This window comes from Podarcis erhardii, assembly GCF_964252035.2.
Source record: "Podarcis erhardii genome assembly, chromosome: 2".
NCBI lineage: Eukaryota > Metazoa > Chordata > Lepidosauria > Squamata > Lacertidae > Podarcis > Podarcis erhardii.
In genome coordinates this window covers 7,862,590-7,885,487 of record NC_138498.1, presented here as the reverse complement: position 1 = coordinate 7,885,487, position 22,898 = coordinate 7,862,590, and the positions used below count along the sequence as shown (strand labels likewise).

Below are 22,898 nucleotides of genomic sequence, written 5' to 3'. Positions count from 1 at the left end.
TGAAGTCAAACACTATTAAAGAAGAAGAAGAAGAAGAAGAAGAAGAAGAAGAAGAAGAAGAAGCAGCAGCCAAAGACCAACAACACACCAACTGGTTAAGGGAAAGCGTGTTCTCCTTCATGGAGAGCACGTGTTGCGGTGGGGGCCGCCAGGACACTCCAAAGTTGGGGGGCGGGCTAATTGATCGTTGGCCACTGATGCGATTGGGGCTTCCCTTGTTGTTGGGAAGAAGTTAATGTTGCTATTTATTGATTGACAGCCAGAAATAGTAAAACTCCTTGCACAAGGCTAGGGCTTCCTCTTTTCGCCTGTGCATTGGATTGCCCGTCCCTCCCTCCCTAGAATAGGGTTGTTTGCTTTGACCTTGCTATGCCTGTCATGGGGTCGTCTGCTTTGGAGCGGGGGCCTGGTAGGAATTTTGTCCATCTGGCTGATTGGCTGGGGCCATTTGGTTTTTGCCTACTGCGTAGCAAATCATCACAACTTGTAAGGTTCGCGGTTAGGCATTGGTTTATAGTTTGGTTGGTTGAGGGGTATGGATTGGCTGTGCCTGCCCCTCTAATGCTGCTGCTGCAAGGGATTCCGTTAAAGGAATTGGGAGCTAACTATTGCTTGTCCACTCTGTCGAGGGGGCTCGGGCCATAGCAATGAGCTCCTGGTTGCATTTGGGGTGAGGGCAGGTTCCCTGCTCCGTCTAACCCCCAAGTGTATTCCCCCATTCTGACTTTCGCATCGTGCGGAATGTCAGTCTGTCCCCCATGGTGGGGGCAGATAGTCGCAACCAATGCCTACGCAACCACTCACAAATTTGTATTTTGATAAAGTTGTGGCCAAAATTATGCCAAAAATCTTAAACAAAAATTTTTGTGTGATGTGTGAGTTATTGGGGTGGCCCTGGGGACCTCGACACACAACTGTAGTTGTGGGAGCAGACAAAGGCTTGAGGTTGTACAGCAGCCAACAAGTTGAGCATCTCTGCAGATGAAAGTTGTGTTTTATGGTAGTCCACACCTTGACCTGTGGGTTGTATTCAGGGACTCAAGGTCCTTACCTCCTCCTCCTCCTCACAGAAGTTGATAGATTGCCACTAGAATATCTGCATTTTGTCAAGAATGCTGGGACCCTTTTTTATTTTTTAAAAAGACAAATCATGATAATGATGATGGCCCAAGCTAAAATGGTGAAAATGACCAGGAAAATCAGAAACTAAGAAGATAGAAACTTTAACAAGGAATGGGGAAAATTTATAAGTTATCTGAGAGAACACTGAAAACAACTAAAAACTTTGGCAGGATCATATCAACACTTGTAATGTATGAAAAACTAAGGTAAAAATGGATTTTAAAGAAAAATGGAGAAATTATAAAATGCAGTAGAAATGTTTGACAATGGAAACCGTGGAGTGGGGGAAGGAATCCTATATGTTTATGATTATCGTTTAAATTCAAATGTATATTGTAAGACTGAATATATATTTTTTAAATAAAAAAGACAAGTCGTAACAGTTACTGGGGTGGTGGAGGGGTGGTAAGCCATGGCAGTTAAACTTAGCAAATAAGTATTAAGTCTTAAGCTTTAAGGTATTTTATGGTAAGATAAGGTTAAAATAAATTAAGGCAAATTGAATGACAGAATAAAGTAGTGAAAGATGGAAGGATTTGTTGACTTAATTAACAGGTTGGGTTTTTTAAGATAAATTATTTAATTGAAAATTGAATGTTATTAGGTGAAAATGCAAAGTTATAATATATTAAGATGAATTATCAAGATAAAAGGAAAAATGGAAAGGATTTGCTGAAATTATTAATTGAACTAGAATACAAAAAAGGGAGGTGTGAGGAGGTCAGGGAAACAAGTGAATGAAAGTTACGATATGAAAAGGATGACATGTTTTTTTTCTTCTTTTTTAAATTGTTTTTATACTATTTTTATTTCTTTTTGTGTGTACTTTGTATTTTTTGCTCCTTTCTTCTTTTTTTCTTTTATATTTCTGTAACCTTTTTGAAACTTCAATAAATATTATTAAAAAAAAAAAAAAACTTAGCAAAGTTTGTAGTGCAGATGGACTTTGTGACAAAGCAAAACGAAACAGCAAGCTTCCGCCTTGATCCTGGAGCCCCCTAGTTTCTCCCAGCCACTGGACAGGGGCTCCTGGGTGGGGGGCAGCAGCTTTGGGAAGGAGGCAGTTGGGCTCTAGGAGTCCTCACATCTCTTGCCCGAAGCCTTACAAGTCCTTCCTCTTGTTGCTTCTTCAGGCAAGCTTTTGGGTAGCTTAGAATCCACCTGTTTCAGCCCGCCTTAATTCATAGCCAATTGTTGTGACTTTGGATTTCTTGTACAACAGTGACCACCTTAGCTGGGGCATTAGGGGGACTAGTGAGCACATTCTAAAGTTTGACCTAAGATTAGCCAGAGGCGCAGTCTTGAAACCAGGCCCTAGTACGTTGTAGGGGCTATAGTAGCAGCACCTCTCACTGTGGGTCCTTCCCCTGCCAGTGATGTAACAGGGATTATTGTTGGGCAGGATCTGACCAGATGGAGGTAAAGCACCAAGCTGCACGTACCTTGGGACTCAGCTACATTAGTAAAACAACAACAACAACAACAGCGCTTTGAATGCATTATAAACATGCAACACCAGATGGTGCTGGAGAGCAAAAAAAAAAATTTGCTATTTTACATAGCACTTTTTTTCTTTTGGTATAACAATTTAATTTCTGACTTATTATAGTGTTTCCTGCCCCCCCTGTGTGTAGATCTGCCCTTGCACTTTGAGAGAGATGAAGCAGTGCCAATGTCACAGCTGCCAAGGGGCGGTGACACCAGGTGGAGAAGTGAGAAAAGAAGGGACAACAGAGCTTTCTTCCAAGACAGTGCAGAAAAGAGGAACGACCCATTTATTTTTAACTATACTTCATGCTTCTTCAGAGGGAACAGAGGTGAGTAACCATAATTCCTAACATGATCAAAAGCCATACCCATGTAACCAGAAGCTAAGTAAAGAAAAACATTTTTTTGCTGTTATCTGCAAGAGATGTGCACAGGTTTTTTCCCCCAGGTTCTCTTGGACTTCATAACCCTCTGTACATATTTTTACAAAGCCACTAGCAGCCTCATAGCTGGTGTAGATTGGGAATCGGAGGGGAGGGAGAAATCAGTGCAGTTTTGAAAGGCTCAGTCTGCCATCTTGATTCAAAATGGCACCCAATTGTATGTAAACGTAGACAAAAACCTCCTCCTTTATCTCAGGAACCATCATGAAAAGAATTGGTCACGATACCTTGAGAGGTGTCCAAATGGACAAACGACTGTCCAAAACACGTATCAGATTGGAGCAAAGACCACACTAAAAACTAGTACCTTGGTTTTTGAACAGCTTAGTTCTCGAACATTTTGACTCCCGAATGCCGCAAACCCGGATGAGGTTGTTCCGGTTTGCGAACTATTTTTGGAAACCAAACGTCTGATGGGGCTTCCAATTGCAGGAAGCTCCTGCAGCCAATCAGAAGCTGCGCTTTGGTTTCCGAATGTTTTGGAAGTCGAATGGACTTCTGGATTCCGTTTGACTTCCAAGGTACGACTGCATTGAGATGTTGTGGACTGCTCATGACTGTCCCATGTCTCTTTCCTCATGCGTCATCTGCTAGTGCCCACTTCAGTCATTCCCCAATCTGAGGTCCCCCCAGATGAAAAAATCATGGAGAGAGCTATCAATGGCTACTAGTCAGAGGCAGTAATGCCTCTGAATGCCAGCTGGAAACTGCAGACAGATTCTGCTTAGGCATCTGGTTGGTCACTGTGAAAACAGGTTGCTGGACTGAATGGGCCCCTGTCCTGACCTAGAAGGTTCTTCTCATGTTCTTCATGGGGCTGTTGTCTGAGCAATATGTCTACCTAGACCTATGCAAACTGGTCCTTGTTGTTGTTTAGTCGTTTAGTCGTGTCCGACTCTTCGTGACCCCAGAGCACGCCAGGCACTCCTGTTTTCCACTGCCTCCCGCTGTTTGGTCCAACTCATGCTGGTAGCTTCGAGAACACTGTCTAGCCATCTCGTCCTCTGTCATCTCCTTCTCCTTGTGCCCTCTTTCTTTCCCAACATCAGGGTCTTTTCCAGGGAGTCTTCTCTTCTCATGAGGTGGCCAGATTATTGGAGCCTCAGCTTCAGGATACAGTGGTACCTCGGGTTACATACGCTTCAAGTTACATACGCTTCAGGTTACAGACTCCGCTAACCCAGAAATAGTGCTTCAGGTTAAGAACTTTGCTTCAGGATAAGAACAGAAATCGTGGTCCAGCGGCGCAGGGGCAGAAGGAGGCCCCATTAGCTAAAATGGTGCTTCAAGTTAAGAACAGTTTCAGGTTAAGAACGGACCTCGGGAACAAATTAAGTACTTAACCCGAGGTACCACTGTATGTCCTTCCAGTGAGCAGTCAGGGCTGATTTCCTTCAGAATGGAGAGGTTTGATCTTCTTGCAGCCCATGGGACTCTCAAGAGTCTCCTCCAGCACCAGAATTCAAAAGCATCAATTCTTCAGCGATTCTTTATGGTCCAGCTCTCACTTCCATACTAATCTGATCCTACTTGCTACCAATCCCCCATGGGCAGTTCAGAAAGACACACCATATGGCTAATTGGTTTTTGGAAACGAAGGATCTTTCAGAAAGCAGACCTTTAAGAACCATTTCAGCTTGCTGTTCCAATAAATAAAAAAATAAATTTGAAATCCCCAGGGCCTGCCCAAACTCTTGGGTGTGCCTAAACCAGCTTTATGGATCCCAGACATTATGTGAACTCTGTTGTTTAGTGGTGCAAAATTATGTGACTGGGCAGTATTTCCAGAACAACACTTACTCTGCAGCTTCATTGCTGCTGTTCCTATTTGAATGTACGGAAATACGTCCCACACATATATTGTTCTGTGCCCTTTTGCTGATAAATTTTGTGGTCACTGACAACCGCATGAAAATTAATGGTTCTGGAGATAAAAGGGCAGGAAAATGGTTGCCAATTTGGAATCTCTCCACAGACCCCAATGGCTTATGTATAAATATCCTCCAATGTTTGACTCAAGATACGAAATACTCAGAAGCAATTAAAAAGTTCGTTGGGTGGCAGTAAGGGAGCAACACCCTACTTCCATGGGGTCTGATATACCCAATATATATATATATATATATAAATAAATAAATTTTGGAGTCCAGAATACACTTAAAACATGAGGACTGATCAAAGGGAAGACTTGAAGCTAATATTTTTCTCAAAAGCAGCTTCCAACATTAGCCTGCTATTTAACACACTCTCTCTCTCTCTCTCTCTCTCTCTCTCTCTCTCTCTCTCTCTCTCTCTCTCTTACACACACACACACACACACACACACACTGTTCAAGAGCAATTTGAAAGTAAGCAAAGTCAGACAAGGTTCTCTTGTAAAATAGAATTTTAAGTTTTATTATTTCCAGTTGGAAATTTACCCAAGGCAGGTCTTTGCCTTTCAGCTAAAGCCTTCCTGGAAATGAACACAATGGGAAAACCAATGTCACCTTCTGCATTCAAAATCTAGGGAAACAGTCAGCACCTTTGGTCTTTCTTCAAAAAACCCTATAAACAAACGGCTTTTAAAGTGTAGTGTGCTCAAAAACACCCAATTCTTAGGATGTTCTGGAGGTACATTTTCCTTCAAATTCACCTCTACACTTTGCATTAAATGGACAGTGCAATAGCTAATCAAGCTATGGGTAAGAAGAGGCTCATTGTGAAGTCACAACGAAGCTTTGTGGCTGAACAGCATCTTGGGCTTGCATTTGGAAAAAAAATAAAAATCCCCACCTCCAGTGACATCCCCAAAACAAATAAGCTATTTTTATTAACAACATACAAAACAAATGAGGAAAACAGAGATTTGCTCCATCGGGCAACTGAAACTAGCAGTATATCATGTACTAATTTACTTCAGCAGGTGTTTTTGTAAAGACAGGCACGCACACACTCATTCCCTGTTGGGTAGTCTCTACAATCCCATCCACGAAGGTGATTCTGCAGGCTTCAGCAGCATCCGTTCCCTCAAAGCAAGCAGCTTCTCCAGCTGGTCTTAAAAAATATAGGCACTTTAGCAGCTTTCCTTGCTCTAAGGCATCACAGTGTACAATCAAGGTAATGAGAGGATCCAGATGGAAAGGCAAGTAGTACTTTCTCCTTATGCAGGAAGTTGTCAAACCATGCAGACTACACACAAACAGGTGTGTGTGGGGGGGGGTCAAGTTCATGTCAAAGGCCTCTGGAGGTCTGGATTGCAGCGATCAGAAAGGCACACGAGGTCCCTGACATTGGGAGTCGCAAGGAAGGGCCTAGCAAAAATGCTACCATTCCATCATTCCTTTGTTTGAGGTCCAGGGAGTACCTCTCCCCTCGCAAGTCCCCTTTTCTTTGGTAAAGGGATAAAGCTGCCTTGAGTATGCTTTAAAAAAAGAGAGAAAGGGACTTATTTGCAGCACGATGGTGAGAGGCCTGACGAGGTAAGGCACTGGCAACGGGCTGTGCAAAGAGGTGAAGATTTCAGCCACAAAACAATACCACACTCCAGTGTTACACTATTGGAAAATGCAGTCCTAACCTACTGAAATTTTTTTGGGGGGGTAACAGTTTCTGCACTGCCCACTGGCATCTGTGTGCAAGATCTTTGGGGGGTGGGGGGAAACACAGCTGAGAAACTCTTAGAAATGTCCCCCCAAAGTCTTTACAATGCAGTTTCTCCTTCCACAGTCTCCGTGTGGTCAGAAGATGCTTCTCCTATGTAACAGAGTTTAAAGTCATTCTTATCTTTGGCATCAGTTATTTTCTAAACTATCCCACAGGTAAACTATTTCTTAGGACAGGCTCTGCACCTCCGCAAGCTGCTACTTCCTACGCTGCTCACAGCATACAAAAGTTAAGAGGAAAAAAATATTTTACATCCTATCAACGCCCCCCCCCTTTAAATAAAATCCACCGTTGTTGTCCGTCTCACAATATGGAGCTTTGATTAACAATACTTATGGTACTCTAAAGGGCAAACTCACCAGCTTGGAATTTTACTTAATTAAAAAGAACTAAAGATACACCAAGGTTTGCTGTGTCCTCTTTTGACCATCCCATACCATAAAGGCACAAAGTGTTTTGTAAGTCAAGTGTGATTACGCAGCATATTTGACTGGGTTCCCTTCTTTCTCTGAACTTGTCCTCTGTCTTCTTGGTAGTGGAGTTAAGAGAAGAGAAACTTTCACAAGAGGACCTTGGCAACAGGCTACGTGGTTTTGGCCAGGACTGCTTAGCTGAAGTACCAAAGCTGATGGGGATCTGCAGAGTTGCAGGAAACCATGGAAGGATGCTCTCCCCTTGCAGACAGACATTTGTTAGATGCCACATTTTTAAGAAGGTGATCCTAAAAAAAGAAGAAATTGAAGAGCATTGCCTTAGATCACTCCAAAGTCCACCCAAGCCCAGTATTCTATCCCTCAGAGATGTAGGAGAGATTCCTATGAGCAATTAGAAAAGGAGAACCCAAAGCTGATAGATTTCCCCTGTATCCTCACAGAGTGTGATATATGGATATTCTACCTCTGTACCTATAGCTCAATGTGGGTTAAACCACAGAGCCTAGGGCTTGCCGATCAGAAGGTCGGCGGTTCAAATCCCCACGACAGGGTGAGCTCCTGTTGCTCTGTCCCAGCTCCTGTCAACCTAGCAGTTCGAAAGCACGCAGTGCAAGTAGATAAATAGGTACCGCTCTGGAGGGAAGGTAAATGGCGTTTCCTTGTGCTGCTCTGGTTCGCCAGAAGCGGCTTAGTCATGCTGGCCACATGACCTGGAAGCTGTACGCCGGCTCCCTCGGCCAATAAAGCGAGATGAGCGCCGCAACCCCAGAGTCGTCTGTGACTGGACCTAACGGTTAGGGGTCCCTTTACTTTTTTACCTATAGCTCACAAGGCTTCCAAGGAAGTCCAGCACTTTAGGAATATGCAATTCTTTGGGGCAACACCAAATGTCCCTGGTATTTGCTGGGGACAAGGTTCATTGGTTTTGGGGGTGGTGGAGGGGAAATATTTGCAGTGTTTCTGAAGTAAGGGAGGTCCACTTACCATAGCAAAAGCATCCTCTCCCCTCCTGACTGAAGGTGGGGAAAATATCCGCTACTCAAGTCAGGTTTTTGTTGTTTATGGCAAATGGCCATTAACAAGGAAAATGTTAACTCTTGTTGCTGCTACCATGGATAGCAGCAGCCAGGGGACAAGGCAGGAGTTCTTCTGGGTGGTCAGAGAGTGGCTACAGCTTCCTGCACACTCCCGAAGAGCAGAATATCCCAAAAACATGTTCATGGGGAACAATTGTGGCTCATTTGACATTTCCCCAATTCTGGAAGTTTATTTTTTATTTTTTGAAAAGTTTCTCCTAATCCTTAGCACCGCGGTCAGCATAACTCGCCGCTGCCAAAATACTGTGAATATGGCCACCCCACAAACAAAATTACCCTGTTGGGGTCCTGTAGACTCACTAGTCCCCTCCAAAAAACAAAAGCTAGAAACATTTTAATTCCAGTGTTTTTCATCACAGCCCTATTGTTTAAAGAGAGATTAAAACCCTGCCTTTGGCATCAACCATTTTCAGACAGGTTATTAAGCATCCGTGCTTATTTAGCTAAGCTCATTTGGCTCTTGTGGGCTCCCTGGGGAGGAAGGGCAGGATATAAATGGAATAAATTAATAAAAACTAGTTAGTCATTGAGAGACTTGCCCCTCCATGAATTTTTAGAATGACTTTTTTGGGGGGAGATCATCACCACACCAGGTGCTAGAGAAGGCATAGGCAAACTCGGCCTCCCAGATGTTTTGGGACTCCCATCATACCTAGCTAACAGGACCAGTGGTCAGGGATGATGGGAATTGTAGTCCCAAAACATCTGGAGGGCTGAGTTTCCCTATGCCTGTGCTAGAGAAACATGGAACAACCCAGCAAACAAATAGCATTGTGAAAATGGAGTTCTCTCTCTTCCCTGCTTCCCCTTCAAAGTAGTGGGGGCGAATGGCTCCCACAACGCCAAGAGGGATCGTCAGATCCTCCTTAGAATCATAGAATCATAGAGTTGGAAGAGACCACAAGGGCCATCGAGTCCAACCCCCTGCCAAGCAGGAAACACCATCAGAGCACTCCTGACATATGGTTGTCAAGCCTCTGCTTAAAGACCTCCAAAGAAGGAGACCCCAACACACTCCTTGGCAGCAAATTCCACTGTCAAACAGCTCTTACTGTCAGGAAGTTCTTCCTAATGTTTAGGTGGAATCTTCTTTCTTGTAGTTTGGAAACATTGCTCCGTGTCCGCTTCTCTGGAGCAGCAGAAAACAACCTTTCTCCCTCCTCTATGTGACATCCTTTTATATATTTGAACATGGCTATCATATCACCCCTTAACCTCCTCTTCTCCAGGCTAAACATGCCCAGCTCCCTTAGCCGTTCTTCATAAGGCATCGTTTCCAGGCCTTTGACCATTTTGGTTGCCCTCCTCTGGACACGTTCCAGTTTGTCAGTGTCCTTCTTGAACTGTGGTGCCCAGAACTGGACACAGTACTCCAGGTGAGGTCTGACCAGAGCAGAATACAGTGGCACTATTACTTCCTTTGTGGTGGCTGCTGCAACTTCTCATTACAGCACACCCCAAGCCCACACTCAGTGGCTGCTCTCAGAAGGAACTCCTTGCTCTCCAGAAAAAATGGCAGAATAGAACTGCCCATTATGTACTTTGGCCAGGCCAGGCCAGGCCAGGCTGTAGCCATAGCAGCAAGGAAGGTCTGTCTGGTAAGCAGTGGACGATTGATGGGGGGCAAAAACTGGGGTTCCGAGAGCAAGAGAAAAGCATGCCACTCTGAAATCTACCTACAGTATATTTATAACTTAAAGCACTCACATTAGTCAGTTCCCATTCTTCATTTTCCGGCACCCGGGAGTGCTTCCCTGTATAGTGACAGTCTCCAAGTTCCACGGGTCCCATCTTGGAACGGAGGCAGAGCTGCTTGCCGATGTTGTGCCGCAGGTCTCGCTGGGATGTGTATTCAAAGTACTGAGAACAACACACAAAAGAACAGCCACCGGGGAGTTGCTAAGAGGCCTTCCTCATCAGAAAGCAATTGAGAGGAGTCAGGCTTTTGCTTTGTTCTGGGGTAGAGCGGTTTATTTTTACACTTCAAGAAAACGTGGATGCAAAACAAAGTGGTAGGCAATCCCTTACCAGTTTTGCAAAACTGTTCTCAACTGTTTTGGGGAACAAGTCTATATAGTTGTACCTTGGCTGTCAAACTTAATCCATTCCGGGAGTCCGTTTGACTCCCAGAACCGTTCGAAAACAAAGGCGCGGCTTCCGATAGGCTGCAGGAGCTTCCTGAACTCAATTGAAAGACATGGGAGCCTCATTGGAAATTTGGCTTCTGAAAAACGTTCGCAAACCGGAACACCTGCTTCTGGGTTTGCAGCGTTCGGGAGCCAATTTGTTCAGCTAATAAGCCGTTCGAGATCCAAGGTATGACTGTAGAAGGTGTATTTTGATTAATGCAGTGTTCTTTTTTTCCTGTTTTGAAATGGAAACTTAGGAGGAAAATGTGGCTATGCTCTTATCCTAGGAAAGTTGCAAGTAGTTCAGACAGTGCAGAATAATCTCTGCCTGAAATCATAGGGCAGCACGAAACTTCCAGACTGCAGCGCCTGAAAACATAGCCCTGTGGTGTGTGCTCAGACATGAAAAGAGGCACGGGGTGCTGTCCAATGAAGCAGTTCCATTTGCACAAGGACTTTAGGCTGTGCAGCGGAACATCTTTCCCTCTGCACCCACCAAAATCTGTTCTGGGGTTTTCTCCAATCCTCTAGAAGGGTGTGGGAAAGGGCATGAGAAGAGAGGAGAAGGAGGGTAAGTTTCATTGCACAGACAGAAACCCTTGCACTAATGGGAGTGTTTTGCTGGATTCCACCCTATCACCGGACTTTTCTGACAAATTCCATACCTGATTGCCTCCCATCCCATGGCAGGGGTACATGATTAGCGGCTTCCCTCCATGGTTGTTCTCTCCAACATCCAGGCAGCGTTTGGCACCCTCATTTCTAATCTGAAAACAATCCAACACTGTCAGGGGTCCATCTACAGCCAGAAGCAGTACCTAGGTGTGAATTTGCCTAAATACTCAAGAGACATAGCCCTGTTGAATCCGCACTCTTTCTGTAAGCAGTGTGCAGTCCTGAATTCCCCCCTTCAGCCCAACTAACCTCCCACCTCTCTCAAAGCACCTCCCGACCTGGCCACAGTGATCCATGCGACGGTCATCTCCAGGCTTGACTACTGTAATTCGCTCTACGCGGGGCTGCCCTTAAAGCTGTCCCAGAAACTCCAGCGGGTGCAGAATGCTGCAGCGAAGCTCCTCACGGGGTCTCTGCCATGGGAGCATATTCACCCAGTGCTTTTCCAGTTGCACTGGCTCCCGGTGAAGTACAGGGTCAGATTTAAGGTGCTGCTTTTGACCTTTAAAGCCCTTCACGGCCTAGGACTCTCGTACCTACGGGACCGCCTCTCCCGCTATGCCCCACGGAGAGCCTCAAGGTCCATAAATAGCAACACCCTAGTGGTCCCAGGCCCTAAGGAAGTCAGATTAGCCTCAACCAGAGGCAAGGCCTTTTCAACACTGGCCCCGGCCTGGTGGAATGCTCTGCCTCATGAGACCAGGACCCTGCAGGATCTGATTTCTTTCTGCAGGGCCTGTAAGACAGAGTTGTTCCACCTGGCCTTTGGCTTGGAGCCAATTTGATTCCTTCCCTCTCTTTCTTTTTTCCTTTCCTTCTCCTTCTGCGACGAGGCTACATTTTAATATTTTAATGTTTCAATATTTTAATGTTGTATTTTAATTTTGTTTTTAAGTTGTAATCATTCAACTTGTTTTTATTATTGCTTGTTAGCCGCCCTGAGCTCGGCCTTGGCTGGGGAGGGCGGGGTATAAATTATTATTATTATTATTATTATTATTATTATTATTATTATTATTATTATTAAAGCAACTATATCTATCTTCCATTTCTAGCTACTAGCATACCTAGTTCCTGCTCAAGAAACAAAAACTGTACCACTCCTTTGCAACATATGCACCCTTTTTCAAAAACCCTCCCACTAGCTTTCAAATCAGAATATTCTAAGTTCTGGAGACAGTGATGGCCATTAGATTGGTTCCTTAGTAGAACTGACGGAGGGAGGGAGGGAGGGAGGGAGGGAGAGAAGCTGGGGCTTAGGAAGGGAGGTGGTGGGGGTGGACCGCCCCGGGTGCCCTCACTGAGGGGGGTGACATTCGGCACGCCACCTGCCCGCTACTCCCAAGCTTACCCCGAGCCATTGAGGCAGGAGGAGAAGCGGCGCCGCTTTGCCGGCGCCGTTTCCCCCTTCCCCCTTCATTTTGACAGTTTGGGGGTGGCTCGCTCTGTCCCCAGCTGCAGTGCACCCTCCGCACCACACACCCCTTGGGAGCGCGCCCACCCTAGGCAGGGCGGACATATGCTCCACTGCTAGAGGGAAGGAAGGAGTCAAGTTCATAAGCTTTTGAAGGCTGGTTAATGAAGGGTTTCTTTTATGTAGCAAAGCCAAAGGGCAGCGAATAAAAGACGCATCCAGATTTCCTTTTCCTGCTGCATAAGGTAAAGGGACCCCTGACCATTAGGTCCAGTCGTGGCCAACTCTGTGGTTGCAGTGTTCATCTTGCTTTATTGGCCGAGGGAGCCGGCATACAGCTTCCGGGTCATGTGGCCAGCATGACTAAGCCGCTTCTGGCGAACCAGAGCAGCGCACGGAAATGCCGTTTACCTTACCTTACCTATTTATCTACTTGCACTTGGACGTGCTTTCGAACTGCTAGGTTGGCAGGAGCTGGGACCGAGCAACGGGAGCTCACCCCGTTGCGGGGATTCGAACCGCCGACCTTCTGAATGGCAAGTCCTAGGCTCTGTGGTTTAACCCACAGCACCACCTGCGTCCCTTAAGCTGAGAAGTACAGATTGACAAACCAAAAATTAAAGCTTTTGAAGGCTGGTTAATGAAGGGTTTGCTTTATGTAGCAAAGCCAAAGGGCAGGTAATAAAAGATTCATCCAAGATTCATCCAAATTTCCTTTTCTGCTGCATAGGTCCCTTCTTTAAAGCTCTGTGTCCAAGTGGTTCCCCCTCCTGCTATGGCGCTTTCCCCCCAAAACCTGCTGAATCAGAGCAAATGGCAATCTGGGGAAAACCTTTAAAGCATGGCGTTGTGCCTGCAAAGCACAGGACAAAAGATATGAGTCGATGTGTGAAGACATGCATCATTTTCACTTGTTGGAGAATCAAACCTATTCCCGGAGTTTCACTCTTAGTCACATTGGAGTGGGATGGAAGATTGGAAATACACAAGCAATTTTAAATGTTTATACATGTAGGTTTTACAGGCCTACCAACTGGATTTGGAACATAGGGGGAAGCGGGGCACATTGATGCACCAACAATATTTCAATATCGAGAAATGTTATTTGTGTTGCGACATCACTAAAACGTGTCTATACATGGGTGAGTACAACAGTTGCGACTGCGCCGCCCGCCAGTTAGCCGTTGGCGTTTGACAAGAGTAGGTATTAGCACGGCCAACTAAAAAATTACGTGAAATGTAAAAGTGTTCCAACACTGTTTTATGTTGTTTAGTTAAGATTTTAAAATACCCAAAGGTAAGTTATTCCACTCAGTAGTCAGGATTACATGTGATTTTTAAATAAGTTCAATGGTTTTATTAATAATTGTTAGGTTTGTTTGTTTTTTTTTTTAAATGTCCATTGGGGCACTTTGATACACCAAGACACGGGCGGCACATTGATACATATAAAAGTGCCCCACTAGTGTACAATAGTGTCCCAATATACAAGTTTGCATGAAATCTCTAAACTCATTAAATTTGAAAAGAAAAAAAAAACGGTTGTTTACTACGTGGCCAAAGTCATTTCTAAATATAATTTGACCGATTATCAAGTGTCACATTTCAGGAAAAAAACAGGATTTTGTATGTTTGTCAAACATCATCTCTTTATACTTTTTTCTATTGACTTAAGTGGATATAATGTGCAATAGAAGCTAAACGTTAAGTAATTATCTTATTTTTTATAAGCATTTTGTTTAAATTACTATTTTTTGGACTACCTAGTGTGAGTTCTTATACTTTTAAAGTTTTTCCAAAGTTTTTTTTTTTAATGGATAGCTGTTTGAGAAGAGATTAATATAAGTTTTGATGTTTGGTTAAGAAAACCTGCCATAAAGTCTATGATGTGTGTGAAACACTGTTAGTTTTGATACGTAATTTAAATTTTAAGTAGCAAATTGTAGGGCTGATTATGATCTCTCACAATAAAAAATGTTTTTTCATTAAATTTTTGCAAATAATTACTATTCTCATACAATTTATGCTTTGTATCAAAGTGCCCCATCGGTGGGGCAGAATGATACAAACCCCATTTTTTTACTGAAGTCATTATATTATCATTATCTTCTAACTTTAATGGTTCTTTTGATTGCTATTATAACATTGATTAGTTATGCCATGCATCAAGCAAAATAAAAAATAAAAAATTATTTGACTCATTTTTGTTACATAAAATATGAGATTGAATTTTTCTGTATCAATCTGCCCCACTTCCCCCTACATATATTCTCAATCCGAATCTGGACCAGATACTGGCATTCTGAGCCAGTCCTCACTGCAGAATATATTATGAACCAAGAAAGGGCCAAGTGGAAAATTTGGATTATTTCTTCCTGAGGCATCTGGCGGAACGCGGTTGGATGTAGAAGGCAAGGCTAGATGCTCCTTTGCTCTGACCCAGAAAGAACTCTCTCATGCAATGAACACCCCAAACCCGCACTTACAGCTCCATAAAACGCCGGCGTAAGGTCTGGGATGAAGATCTCGGGATAAATGGTTTGTAGGTACCAGGTGAAGTTCTTGCAATGTAACCGCTCCTTCAGCTCAAGCCTCTCAGCGAGGTCTCCATATGTTTTCTGAAAAGGCACAGCATGGTTTGTTTGTTTCTAAAGTATCAGTTCATAAAAAGGAGACACTATCACTGCCCACCCTCTTTCTTGTATAGAACCCACCAAATCTCTAAATGAATTATGAAAACAAACAATTCCTTACTTTATTTTTTTATTTGCTTAAGACAGCAGTCAGCAAACTTTTTCAGCAGGGGGCCGGTCCACTGTCCTTCGGACCTTGTGGGGGGCCGGACTATATTTTTTGGGGGGGAAATGAACGAATTCCTATGTCCCACAAATAACCCAGAGATGCATTTTAAATACATAAAAGCACACATTCTACTCATGTAAAAACACCAGGCAGGCCCCACAAATAACCCAGAGATGCATTTTAAATAAAAGGACACATTCTACTCATGTAAAAACACGCTGATTCCTGGACTGTCCGTGGGACGGATTTAGAAGGCGATTGGGCCGCATTCGGCCCCTGGGCCTTAGCTTGCCTACCCATGGCTTAAGATGCGAGAAGGGCTGTCTTAAGCATATGCGGTGCTGGGGTGGAAAGATCCGCCCGGTGCCCCCCCCCAGTTGCCCAGTCCCAGGCATGCAGGAGGACGGAGCTGGCTGGCCGCTTCAGCATCTCGCTGGTTCGGTCTCCTCCGAACTCGCAGCGCAGAGCTGGCCGCAGGAGAAGAGCCCACCGCGGAGCTCTGACAGATGCGCAGGCTCTTCCCTGGACTCAACTCTCAGCCCCTGGACTCTCGGCCTGGTGCCCGAGAGCCCAGCGCCTGGGTGCCCCCTAGCACCTTTGGGTAAGACGGCCCAGGATGTGAGCTTAAATCCAAGGTAGGCCTCAGCCCTGGGAGCTGCACCCAGGCTTAGTCTGCAAAGGCTTAGAAGGGCTCCACGCTACTCTCCTTTCTAGACTTCTGGAGGTTCTTGAGGGTAAGTTGCCTCCAACTGCCACAACCTGGCAAGGCCCCAGCAGATCTCTCCCTGCTCCCCAGCCGATGGCTGGGCACTCCAGAGGTGAGAGAGGGGCAACTCTCAGTCACCCAACCGCTGAAACAGTGGAACGGTCTTCCTTGAGAGGTTGGACTCTCCTTCCTTGGAGGTTTTTTAAGCAAAGGTTGATGGCCATCTGTCATGGATGCTTTAGCTGAGATTCCTGTATTGCAGGGGGTTGGACTAGATGGCTCTTAGAATCATAGAATCATAGAATCATAGAATCATAGAGTTGGAAGAGACCACAAGGGCCATCGAGTCCAACCCCCTGCCAAGCAGGAAACACCATCAGAGCACTCCTGACATATGGCTGTCAAGCCTCTGCTTAAAGACCTCCAAAGAAGGAGTCTCCACCACACTCCTTGGCAGCAAATTCCACTGTCGAACAGCTCTTACTGTCAGGAAGTTCTTCCTAATGTTTAGGTGGAATCTTCTTTCTTGTAGTTTGGAACCATTGCTCCGTGTCCGCTTCTCTGGAGCAGCAGAAAACAACCTTTCTCCCTCCTCTATGTGACATCCTTTTATATATTTGAACATGGCTATCATATCACCCCTTAACCTCCTCTTCTCCAGGCTAAACATGCCCAGCTCCCTTAGCCGTTCCTCATAAGGCATCGTTTCCAGGCCTTTGACCATTTTGGTTGCCCTCCTCTGGACACGTTCCAGTTTGTCCGTGTCCTTCTTGAACTGTGGTGCCCAGAACTGGACACAGTACTCCAGGTGAGGTCTGACCAGAGCAGAATACAGTGGCACTATTACTTCCCTTGATCTAGATGCAATACTCCTATTGATGCAGCCCAGAATTGCATTGGCTTTTTTTTAGGCTCTTGGGGTCCCTTCCACCTCTACAGTTCTATGCTTCTATGAAATGCCCATACAGACATACCTTGGGTTATGGACGCTTTAGGTTGCACGATTTCGGGTTGCGCACCACGCCGAACCCGGAAGTACCGGAACGGGTTACTTCCAGGTTTCAGCACTTGCACATGTGCAGAAGCGCTAAATCGCGCTTTGCGCATGTGCAGAAGTGCTGAATCGCAACCTGCGTGTGTGCAGATGCGGCGCTGCGGGTTTCGAATGTGCTTCCTGCACGGATCACGTTTGCAACCCGAGTGTCCACTGTACAGGGCTTTTTCTTGCCTTGGTGAGGCTCCCTGCAACTATGTTTGAGAACCCTCTTCACTACAGCTGAATCAGCTCTACATACAGAAATGAGAAGACACGATGCAACAACTCTAATCAGACCTCCCCAAACTGTTGTCCTCAAGATGTTTGGACTCCAGCTCCCATCAACCCTGATCATAGACTCTGCTAGCTGGAGCTGATGGAACTTGCAGTCCAAAAACCGAGGAAGGCTGCTCTAAATACATGCTTGAAAACAAGGGACGGGCACTCCTGATCCTTCAGAGCCACCATAGGGGAAGTTGGCTTACATACCTCCCTAGCCATCTGGGAGGCCTGCTGGTTCCTTCTGTAGAAGATTTCTTTGTAGTCGTCCATCCAGACTTCCGCCAGACGCACCTGGTTCCTGGAGATGACTTGAGTTCCTTTGGGGAAGGTGTGGGGACTCTTGGAACGGAACACGTGGCCAACCACAGAGCAGGGGATGATCTCCAGCTGGCCCCCACACTGCCAAACCTGCAGAAAAGATATGCCCCCCATCCCAACAGAAACCCTTAATTTGAGCCTGCCTGGGCCAAGGTGTGAAATGTGTGGCTATCTTTTATGCCTCTCTCTTCTTTAAGGCAGAGAATCAGCATCACAATCATTAGGAAGCTGCCTTATATGGCACTGGTCCATCTACTTTAGTATTGTCTACACTGAAATAGCAGCTTTGGAACGGTGGCATGGAGAAAATGTTTGACACTGCCTCTCTCGCTCCGCACCATGCTTGAAAGTCCAGGCTCCAAAGCTGCTTTTGTTTAGAACAGTAATGGGGAACCAGTAACCTTCTGGACACTGGTCAACTCCCGCTAGTCATCAAATCATTGAATTGTGGAGTTGGAAGAGACCTCGGGGTCATCTAGTCCAACCCCCTGCATTGAAGGAATCCCAACATGACAGATGGCTATCCAACCTCTGCTTAAAATCCTCTAAACAAGGTGAGTCCACCAACTCTTGCGTGAGTCCCAAATGGTCAGGAGTGAGGGGAATCAGAGTTAAATATCTGGAGGTCCACAGGTTCCTCACCACAACTTTAAAAAGCAAACTATCATATGTTCTATCGCATGTGGTAGAATTGTAAAAGGGTAAAAGAGTATTGGGAAATAATTTGTAATGAATTGAAAAAAATGTTTAAAAGTACTCTCCCCCCCAAAAAACAGAAATCCTTTTTGTTGGGGATAATTCAGATGGAAATTCCCAGGTGTCAAAAAAGACTATTTATGTGTGCCGCTACTGTGGCCCATGTTTTGTTGGCCCTAAATTGGAAAACGAGTGAGGTTCCAACTAAAGAAGAATGGCAACTTAAACTGATGGAATACACGCAGCTGGCAGACTTAACTTACAGAATAAGAGCACAAGAAGAATATACATTTAAAGAAGATTGGAAAATGTTTACTGAATATATGAGTGAAAGTTGTGTACATTTGAAAATGCTGGCAGCATTAAGATATATTCAACAGTGTAAATAAGTTTTGATGGATGTAATAATGGGATACTGAATGGTTTAGTTTATGTAAAATATGCAGGGATCTATGGCATGCAAACTGAACAATGGAAGGAGAAGAAGGGAAGTCATTGATATTTTAAGGTTGTTCAAATGAATATTCTAAAATGCAAAATAGAAAAACGTAATAAAAATTATATATATATATATAAAAAAACAAATTAGCAAACTGAAACACAAATTATGCGTTTCACATATCATCTTCCCTTGTGTCACGACCATGAATGCTGCGAATCAGGTACAGAAAGGTCCTGTCAGCAAGAGTCAGAGAGCTCCAACAGCACCAGAGTCTGAGGAGCAGAAATCCTGAGATCATCCTTTTCCCCACCAGCCCCTTCGAAGGAGCCCAGGCCCCACACCCAGAGCTGGTGACCCCAATGTTACCAGTGAGGAGCTAAAGGGCCTCTTCACCAACCCAAGGATTCCTTATACCCCAAAGCACACACTCCACTCTGGTACGGATGAAACCAGGCCCTACCTTGGGACCTACTTAGAGGTAATCTGGACTTTGCCACTTTGAGATTTGTCTAGCTAGCAACCGGGGTTGGATGAATATCACTCGGGCGACACAAGCATCTGCAACCATGCTTAATGTCTCTGCAACAGAGCATGCTGCAGCTACTCGCTCCCTTCTGCTACTTGGCTTTGGGCACATTATAGACCTGAGTATACCACTGAAGGCACGACCAGGCATTTTGGTGGGTGTGCATTGGCAGTCTTGGATAGAAGATCCCTGGCTCTTCTACACCCACTTCTGATTTTCCTTGCAGCCACAGGGTGGCACTCCAAACAGCTTTTAGCCTTCGAAAGCTGCTTTTCAGACGGGGGCCCTTTTGAAAATTAACATTTATGCTCGTAAAACCACCATAAGGAGCACCCACGTGATCCACTAAAGCTTTTCATTGCAATAATGAAAGAAAACACACTTCTCCTCCTTTAAAAGTATTTCAGTTATTTCCTTTACTTTATATACCCATATCTAGTCTGTAAATTTATCCCAGATTTTCTTACATTTTCCTAGTAATTCTAAGGTAGCATAACTCTTTCAATAATGTGTAGTTGTCACACTTGCTGTGAGCAAATTCAGAACCACATTGCTGCTTGAACATATCCTTTATCAATAGAAATTGAAGGTATATTTATGCAGGATGCATGTTTTATTGCAACAGGAACGACCCTCTCTTCCCCACCCCCTTTTTCTCCATGGAGGCAGAGTTTGGAAGATTTTGCTTCCAGTTTTGGTTAACCACACCTTCCCTGTGCCATCCAAGTCCGACAAACGACGATTAATCTTAACTATGGTTTATTTGAAACAAGCCAACTTTGAAACTGTGGTTTATGAAGCTGGATTATTTCAACAAATCACAGATATCATCAACCACAGGTTTAGGGTTTGGGCGCAATGTTAAATTATGGTTAATTGGAACCTGAAAAAAGACACTCCAGGGGAGGGGAGTGAGCCCAGGGGAGGCTAGGCTTGCTCACGTCACAATCCTTTAGTTTTGAGTTTTTCTCCCTTTAAAGCAGCAAGACAACCCAACCCTAATGGCAACACATTACAAAGCAAACGAAGGAATGTTGTTTCTCACCTTCTCCCCGGGATCGCCTTGTTGGAGAGCTGGTGATTGATTGATTGATGAATGAATGCTTCCCTGCAGTGGCGTAGCGTGGGGGGTGCAGGGGGGGGCAGCCGCACCGGGCGCAACATTTTTTTGGGGGGGGGGGCGCGCTCGCACTCGCAGCTCTCTGCCCCTACCTGGCTCACTCACTCTCTCTCACTGCAGTGCTGGCTGTGCGAATCTGATCCAAGCTGCCGGGTCGCCGCCCACTGTGGAGGGGGAGGGTGCCAGGCGTGCATTGCAGTGCGGAGCGGAGAGAGAGCGAGGGAGGGACTATCTGGGGGAGGGACAGCGCAGCGGCTGCCCAGCGCAGCGCTGAGCGCGGGAGAGAACCACACCCGACCAGCCCAGGCAGCAGCAAGAAGAAGCTGGCAGCGGCGGCAGGTTAGGGGTTAGGGGCGCAAATTACTTGCCTTGCCCCGGGTTAGGGGGCGCAAATTACTTGCCTTGCCCCAGGTGCTGACAACCCACGCTACGCCGCTGCTTCCCTGTGCTGCAAATTTGGTATAGTTGGAAAATACGCCGGGCCAGCCATAGCTGTACTGCAATTAGGATATTGTACCTTTCCTTCTTACCCGAAAGGACATCTCCACGTTTTCCCCACCCCAGATTTCCATCTGATCATCGTAAGAGCCGATGTGCTCAAAATAGGACTTGGAAATGGCAAAGAGTCCGCCAGCAAATGTGGGAGTCCTGCAAAAAGGGAGAATTGTGAGTATGTTATTCAAATTCCAGCAAGAGAGATACTTAGCGAAAGGGAAACTGCAGCATCAATCAATGCTCAAGTTCCTCTCTGAAATTCCTAGTTTGATCTTTAGGGTATATAGACCTACGACTTGTTCCTTACACCGTCTGGGAGCTGCATGCATCAATTTCAGTCAAGCAGGTTCTGCCCACCCCAGAATACCATCATTACAGGAGATCAGATTTGTGGTGAGGAGCCAAGGCTTTTCTTGCAATACCCCTGAGGCTCAGAGAGAAGATTCAGGCAGCTCTGCAAGGGACATCCATTTAGGCTAGCTTTCTGTTGGTGCTTCTTTTTGCTGTTCTGTTGAATTAGTTTTTTTTAAAAGAAACTTATGCATATGAATTTTGTATGTGTTTGAGAGGTGCATTTGTTTATGATTGCTTATATCAAGTTCCCAGTAGTCTGCCGTCCCAAAATCTAACTACTCTCACAACTGATGCTCTTACAGACCACTGATCTGATCCTTGGAACTGTCTTTCGAAAGTATTAAAACCAGGTTCTAAGCTATGCAACAGGAAGAATAAACGTGTATTAAATAAAACAGAACAAGAAGAATGTGCGAGAACAAGGGTCAATAGGACTAAGAGAACATCAAAGGCCTAGAAGAAGGGAGAGTTGACACCATTGCCCACCCATTGCTTCCATCACAGCTGTTGCTGCAAATCTCAAGGAACTGCAGGCTATCTAGATGCCCAAAATGTTCTTCAGGAATTACTGGGTACAAAATCATGGCTGGAGAGCATGCAAAGTGTGTAGGGTTATTTTCCAACATGGTCCTTGAAGAATCATTTCAAAAACCCTGTACTTTTCGTGCAACTTTTCCAGTCACCACTACCTTCCAAACTTTTAAAAACCAATATATTTTTGTTGTATGCTATTTTACTTGGAGTCCTGCTATCAAATAGATGTGAGGAGTGGACAAGTTGATTGAATATTGTAGGAATCAGTATAAACAAATACATAGCTTAGTAGGTCTCGAGTAAATCTAGAGTTGAAATAGGGTATTTAATAGAGAACAAATTGGGTGATTAAAAAGTTGTGGATTATGCAGAGTAGTGGAAAAGCAAAGGAACCAGGAAAAGTGTGGAAGAGAAATCATATGGTATATGTATATATGCTGAAATATGTATATATGCTGAAACAAATTAAAAAAAAAACACCTTCCCGTAGCAGCTTAGAGACCAACTAAGTTAGTTATTGGTATGAGCTTTATTTACTGTATTTGGTACAAAGTTGTAAGTGGGACAGGGGAAGGGGGGAGGGGAGGGGGTTAAATATGCTCTCTGTTCCCATTTTTGAAAATGCAAATAATTAAAAAATAAGATTTGAGGATTTAAATGTTTTAAACAGTAGAAGCTGACCAGTGTGCCGCACATATGCGCACCCACACCCACACACCCACACACATCCACCCTAGAAATTCCAAACACTTCATTCAAACTGAAACTATGAACAGCATAACTTTCATATGCTTATTTTGCTTCCAAAAGTGCGTAGAGCCCAAGACATGGCGTTGTATCCAATTTCAGCCATGCTCAGAGCAGACCCACTGCAATTAATGGACGTGGCTGGCTTAGGTCCCTTCATTTCAATAAGTCTACTCTTGAGAAAACCAGCAGCAACCAAGCCCAGATGTGTTGAAGGAGAGGGAGAGCTAAGGGGGAGAACGTGAGGCAGGCCTTGGCTGATCACATCAGAAGCAGCAGGAACAGCCCCAGTGCTTAGGATGGCGCTCAGTCACTAGGAACTTTAAGGCAGAGCCTTTTGGAGGCAGACAAGCCCTTCATTCAGCCTCAGGTATCATTACGATAAATGCATAT

The 22,898-nt window shown here is 44.9% G+C and overlaps 1 protein-coding gene across 3 annotated transcripts in view; it reads right to left on the bottom strand.

The window, feature by feature from the left end:
* Positions 1 to 6,687: 6,687 nt before the first annotated feature.
* GALNT6 (polypeptide N-acetylgalactosaminyltransferase 6) overlaps positions 6,688 to 22,898 on the bottom strand; it is a 63,726-nt gene continuing 47,515 nt past the window's right edge. For all 3 annotated transcript variants that reach the window (XM_081844516.1, XM_081844515.1, XM_081844517.1), the window contains exons 6-11: positions 20,906 to 21,023; positions 17,481 to 17,681; positions 14,934 to 15,065; positions 11,024 to 11,125; positions 9,937 to 10,089; positions 6,688 to 7,419 (exon numbers count right to left, since the gene is read on the bottom strand). In XM_081844516.1, the coding sequence (XP_081700642.1) occupies positions 7,306 to 7,419; positions 9,937 to 10,089; positions 11,024 to 11,125; positions 14,934 to 15,065; positions 17,481 to 17,681; positions 20,906 to 21,023 (820 nt within the window). In that variant the 3' untranslated portion in view covers positions 6,688 to 7,305. The remainder of the gene's footprint in view (positions 7,420 to 9,936; positions 10,090 to 11,023; positions 11,126 to 14,933; positions 15,066 to 17,480; positions 17,682 to 20,905; positions 21,024 to 22,898) is intronic.